General features: G+C 47.8%; 1 protein-coding gene across 1 annotated transcript; it reads left to right on the forward strand.

Annotated features, from left to right (window-relative positions):
* Window positions 1-1,788: 1,788 nt before the first annotated feature.
* On the forward strand, window positions 1,789-5,540 carry CHRAC1 (chromatin accessibility complex subunit 1). Its single transcript, XM_079106922.1, has 3 exons — window positions 1,789-1,962; window positions 4,226-4,352; window positions 4,951-5,540. Exons 1-3 carry the CDS (start codon window positions 1,816-1,818, stop codon window positions 5,061-5,063), a joined length of 387 nt encoding a protein of 128 aa, XP_078963048.1. The 5' UTR covers window positions 1,789-1,815; the 3' UTR covers window positions 5,064-5,540.
* Window positions 5,541-6,276: the final 736 nt, after the last annotated feature.

Below are 6,276 nucleotides of genomic sequence, written 5' to 3' on the forward strand. Positions count from 1 at the left end.
TTGCCAAGGCATCTTTCTCCTGGGGTGTTCTCCAGGCTGTCTCGTTCAGAAAACTCTTTTTGTCCCAGCTTTTTGCATGGTTGGCTCCTTTTGTTTTCCTTGTAGTGCTTACCACTGGATGTGGGGATCCTCTCTGACACTTCCTGTGTGGAGGAGGGAAGGGTTAACTGCTGGAGGAGGATGTTGGCATTTTTTCTATTACCCAAAAAACTTATCTACTCAATACACACACAAGAGCCAATACTCTTTTAAAAGGAGAGGGGACTTGATGGGTCTGGCCTCTTACAACTCACCAAACTCTCCTTTATTTATAATATACAGGTACAGGAGGCCAGGACTGGGAGGCGCTTCTGTGATGGACAGGATAAGGGTGGAGTTAGGGAAGCCACTCTCTTAGGGGGAAAATTCCAGGAGACAGGGAACCACTCCCACACAGCACCACATGCTTCTGATTCTGCTAAATAAGGATGGCTTCCCACAACTGGAAATGTTTTTACTTTTAAGTGTGCCTCAGGACTGAAAGGAAGTGCCATGAGAGCAGGGACCATGGCTGTCTTACTCGCTGGATATATCCTTTTGCCTAACATTGATTGACACGTATCCATGGGTTCTACATTCATTGCTTCAATCAACCTTGTACAGAAAATATTCAGAAAAACAGAGAATTTTTTTTTCTCATTAGTCCCCAAAGAAGACAGCATAACAAGCATTCGCAGAAGATGTGAGTGTTATGCAGTATTGTTAAGTACTCTAGAGATGATTAAAATACTGTGTAAGAGAGGATGCGCACAGATCTTTTCTATGAGGGACTTGAGCATCTGCAGACCCAAGTATTTTTGGGGGCAGTGTTGGAACCAACTCCCCCGCAGATACTGAGGGATAACTGTATTGTGTGCTTACTTATCTGGGCCAGAACTGGAGGTCACAATGGCAAAGAAGGCACTAAAACTTGACATGCTTCAGGCCAAACCACTGACAAATTTGCTCCGCCCATGGGTTTCTGAGTAAATGGACCCACCATTCTTTCACTCATTCCACATCACATCCGCAAGTGTTGTGGCTGTTCTTAATATCAGATCTCGATTCCTACCACTTCTCATGATCCTTCCACCTTACTCTTCCAAGAGCCTCCCCACACAGAGTTCTACAGTGTCCGGGTGCGACCTGATCTGGCACCGCTACCTCCTGCCCTTTTTTTTAAGCCGGGTCCGCCACAGGCACACTGGCTACTGATCTCTTGCCTGCGTGGTAGTAATGCTCTTCTACTGGTCTTCTGCTTCCACCCTATGCTCCCACCGGTTCACAACCAGTGGCCAGAGGGATCTTTTTAAAACTTAAGATGGCTCATCGTTTCTTCTTCCACCACCACCTGCTGTTCTTGGAATACACTCCACCCGGACGCAGCTCCCAGCTCCCCACAGTGGTCTCTCCTTGACCTTTCCTAGGAGTTTAATCCCGGCGGACCTCAGGGCCTCTGCGCCTGTTTCCCGGGACAGCTCCTCGGTGTCCTACATGACTTCGTCTTCCCTCAGGTGCTGCCTACCAGACAGCAAGAGCACGTGCACATGCGCCGTCCTCCCTGGACCACGTGGCCAGTAGGCGACGCCTCCCGCAGGCCCCGCAGGCACCTCAGGCCCTGTGCACAGCCGGCGCTAGGCATCCCGGCGCACGGGACGGCGCGGCAGCTCTGCGCAGGCGCGGCGCGCGGGGCATCATGGGCCGCCCGCTCCGACTACAACTCCCAGCGACTACAACTTCCAGGGGGCAGCGGGGCGCTGGCCCGCGCAGGCCGCCGAGTTGCGAGGCAGCGGAAAGATGGCGGACGTGGCCGTGGGCAAGGACAAGTGCGGGGAGCAGCGGCTCGTGTCGCTGCCTCTGTCCCGCATCCGGGTCATCATGAAGAGCTCCCCCGAGGTGTCCAGCATCAACCAGGAGGCGCTGGTGCTCACGGCCAAGGCCACGGTGAGGCGGCCCGCGCGCCGGGAGGAGTGGAGTGAGGGGCGGGCGTGGGCGCCCTGAACCGCCCGCCCCGCCGGGCCCCGCGGCACTTCCGGGTCTCCTGCGGCCTTACTCTCTTGCGCCCCGCTTCCGGCCCTCGCCAGCGCGCGCTCCAGCGCCTGAGCCGTCCCGCCATCCTCTGCGTGCCCTCGCCCCGCCCCTGACGGCTCCCGTCGTCCCCCGCGCGCCTGCTCGCCCCGCCCCCTCCGGTTCCCGTCGTGCCCTGCGCTGCCGCGCCTTCCGCGCCTTTCCCGCTGCCCACACTTTCCTTATCTCACGGTGCTCAGAGTCCGACGCACGGGCGGGCGCGGGTGTCCACCGTTCCCTCGCCGAACCGCAGAGACCTGGGTCCCTTTTTCCCCTGCCCGCCTGCTTGGCGGCGCGGGGCCGAGATGTGTGCGGCTCACCCTGCCCCTCCTGTTTGGATGAGCGCCGACCGCAGCCTTCCTGGGCCGAGACTGGGCCGTGTTTAAGTCGCAGTTAATCGCTCCAGCCTCCTCTGGCTAGTTCCCAGCCCTGCTGGTTCAGTGCATGGTGTCTGACGGTGAAGGAGGGCCGCGGCCAAGGGAAGCGGGAGGTCAGGAATTTTTCCGTGTCGTGCCAGAGCCATGCGTTTTTAGAGCTCAGCAAAATAGTCGTCCCTTTGTGTTCTTGTGATGGATCTCAAGACCAGATAGATATCGGAGTCCTGGGTGCTCGGCTCCCGGTAGGAAGTGGTGTAGTATTCACATAAAATCGAATCACTTCCTTCTGTATACTCTGAGTCACGTGGAAATCAGGGCAACTGCGATTGCATGTTCCGGCGAGATCCTGGGACTTTCATGTCTTCCTTGTCAGTAATAAGGAACTAAGTTATACAGGCACCTCTTTAATTCCTTTCTAACTGGACTGATGGATTAGTCTGACCTTTGAGGAAAGAAGTCTGAAGTTTAGGTTGTTGCTTTAGGATGGTTTGAGAATTGTGGGTCAGTTCCCAGCATACAAGAGGTGTTTGAGCAACACAGGTTATGTCCATTTTTAGCTTCAGGTGTTTGATTCCGTAGGGTGAACCATCTTTGAACAAGGGATTAAAATAGAAGATTAAAAATGTGTTCCTAATGTGCAGCTGTAAGAATGGGATCCTAATTAGAATGTTACAGTACATGTATGTATAATGTCAGAATACATTTATATATATGTGAGTGTATGTGTGTATGTATATATATGTGTGTGTGTGTATATATATATATATATATATATATCAACAAAAAAGTGGTCTAGAGGGGCATGGTGGCACTCAACTATAATCTCAGTACTCCCAAATTTGAGGCAGGAGAATGGCAAATTCAAGACCAGCCTGGGCAATTCAGTGAGACACCTTCTCAGAATAAAAAGGGCTGGGGGTGTACCTCAGTGGAGAACTTTGCCTAGCAGATGCACAGCCCAGGGTTCAATCCCCAGTAGTGGTGGGCAAAAGAAAAGCTTGCCTTCCTAAGATAGATAAATATTTTTTGGCTATTTTGGGAATTGAACCCAGGACTTACTGCATGATAGACAAGCACTGTACCCTGTGTAGAGTTTTCGAGTGGTCCTTTGCTACCTATTTTTACTGTAGAGATTGGTTATTAAACATTTATGATTGTTTTCAATCATTTGTAAATATTATTCATAAGTTACACATCTATGCTAGACTCTGGAACTGCCTGCCCCCTTCTAACTTCGACATACCTTGCTTTCTGATTTTTTGTTTTTTGGTGCTGGGGATGAGCCCAGGGCCTTATGCTTACAAGGCAAGCACTCTACCAACTGAGCTATCTCCCCAGCCCTATACCTTGCTTTCTGACTTCATGTTTCTCCTTTCTCCTGTAAAGTGATTTTCTGTAATTTCAAGGAAACAAGATTATAGAAAGTCCTAATGTAATTTTAAATGCAATGTAAACTTATAAACTTAATGTACTTTTAGCCGGGCACAGTGGCACATGGCTGTAATCCCAGCAGCTTGGGAGGCTGAGGTAGGAGGTTCGCGAGTTCAAAGCCAGCCTCAGCAAAAGCAAAGTGCTAAGCAACTCAGACCCCGCCTCTCAGTAAAATACAAAATACGGCTGGGGATGTGGCTCAATGGTTGAGTGCCCGAGTTCACTCCCTCCATACCCCAAAACTAAAATAAAAATAAATTTAATGCAATTTTTAAAAATTAGTCCTATGGTTTTCAAAGCCCACCTTTCATCTGACTTTCATTTTCTTTTAGGAACTCTTCGTTCAGTACTTAGCCACCTATTCCTACAGACATGGCAGTGGAAGAGAAAAGAAAGCCCTGACTTACAGTGATTTAGCCAATACTGCAGCGGAATCGGACACTTTCCAGTTTCTCGCAGGTACTTAGTCTTTGAAACATTCTGGTTAAAGGATCCCTAATAATTAAATTTTTAACCCTGGTTGTTCTTGCAGTGAATTAGATCCCTTGGTGCTCTCTTCAGGTGCCACAGTTCACCATGACCTGGCACATAGTCCTTTATATTTGAAGACTAGAAATTTTGTTATGAAATTTGTAGCCCACCTAGAACAGTAATAAAGTCAATAAATGGGGAACATGGTTTGCTGGGTAGATCCCAAACCCCTGCCACTGAAGGGAACTCAGAGTGGGTCTACTTGACCCACAGAACAGAACTAGTGCTTGCTTCTGTGAAACAGGGCCCCAGCTAAAAGGAGCTTGAGTTTGCCCTTGGTCCATTTCAGGTAGGTTGGCAGGGTTGCTCATAACACCAGAATACAGAAGCACATGGTTTGCTGCTGGTGCAGTGGGGACAGGCCTAGAGCATCCGTTAGACAATGCTGGCTTCCCTGGTAGTTTCAGCTTGTTTTGGAACCTGTTCTAGAGGTCAAAATAGGAGCCAGTTTGTTTGGTTTCAGTTTGTACTGTTAAATTTATAGTTTATTATAACCAGTTGCTGATGTCAGCTTTATGTTTTTAAGATATATTACCAAAGAAGATTTTAGCTAGTAAGTACCTGAAAATGCTTAAAGAGAAGAAGGAAGCGGATGAGGATGGGGATGGCGGGAGTGACGACGACGAAGCAGAGTCCTAAACCAAGGAAGAACGCGTCTGGAACTCGCCTGGCGAGGCCCTTCCCGAGAGCCCTGTTGCTCTGAAGCAATCACGTCACCATGTGGCCTTGGTCTCCTTTTCCAGAAACTTCCAGTACAGCATATTCCTTCATGGCTAAGACTGAGCATCTCCTGCATCTACACCATAAAGAGCTGAAGGGAAAGTAGTGCCACTGCAGTCTGACAGGTTACCCTGCAGCTGACACCTCTGAACTTGCAGATAGATTCTGACAAGCTTCTGGATAAGCTGTGGATTTATATGTGATTTATATTCTGAAATTTGTTCTTAAAAGAACTGTGTTTAGTTTTAGGTAAATATGTAGTTTAATAGGTCATATGTTGCCTTTCAGTTTATGTATTTTTTAGAAATTTGACTATTTGTTCAAATTTTATTTTTTTATTGTAAAGAAATATACTTTTTCTTTTCTATTAAAGATCTGTACATATTTTTACAGTCACATGCTTTGTGGAACTAGTTTTAGGACCCTTTTGTTTTAATCTTTTGCTTACTACCTGAGAGTTTTGTAAAACATAAAATCAAGCATTTCTTTCAGGGGCTGTATCTTAGCCAGGGCATATACCAAGCCCTGGTATTGATCCCCAGCACCAAAAAACAGAAGCCCAATTTTATTCCTAAAGGAAAGCTCCCAGATTATCAAATGAAATGCAGAAATACTGCCTTTGCCTACATCTGGTAAAATCACCCTTTTTAGTTTCAAGTCTGTGAATTTTGACAAATGTATGATTTGGGGGGGTGTTCGTTTGCTGTGTTCTGTTTAAGACAGAGTCTCATGTTGCCTAGGCTGGCCTCAAATTTGGCCTCCTTAGTAGCTACAACTATGGACACCTACCACTGTGCCAGCCACAAATGCAGATTTGTAACCGATCGATTCACAGGACAGTTCTGCAACCCAAAGGTCACCCTATGCTGCCTATGGTTGGTCTATCCCCAACCCTCGGCAACAGCTGACATTTTTCTGTTTCTCTTGTTTTTTTTTTTTTTTTTAAATACTTGAAAGTACTTAAGAATTCACTTCTGTTGAGTTTGAGTTTTAAACTGATGTAACCATGTAACCATCACAGTTAAGACACAATAATTCTGTCACCCTCTGGACAATACTCTCCTGGTCATTTCCACCACTTTACCCTGGCAACCTCTGAGCTGTTTTCAGTTGTAGTAGCATGAGCCAGCAA

The sequence above is a fragment of the Sciurus vulgaris genome (genome assembly GCF_902686455.1).
Source record: "Sciurus vulgaris genome assembly, chromosome: 1".
Classification (NCBI taxonomy): domain Eukaryota; kingdom Metazoa; phylum Chordata; class Mammalia; order Rodentia; family Sciuridae; genus Sciurus; species Sciurus vulgaris.

Excerpts from the sequence above, each read along its gene's own strand:
- CHRAC1 (XM_079106922.1), top strand. The coding sequence starts at position 1,816 with ATGGCGGACGTGGCCGTGGGCAAGGACAAGTGCGGGGAGCAGCGGCTC. Across the intron at positions 1,963-4,225 it reads TGCTCACGGCCAAGGCCACG|GAACTCTTCGTTCAGTACTT; the intron begins GTGAGGCGGCCC and ends ATTTTCTTTTAG. Across the intron at positions 4,353-4,950 it reads CACTTTCCAGTTTCTCGCAG|ATATATTACCAAAGAAGATT; the intron begins GTACTTAGTCTT and ends TATGTTTTTAAG.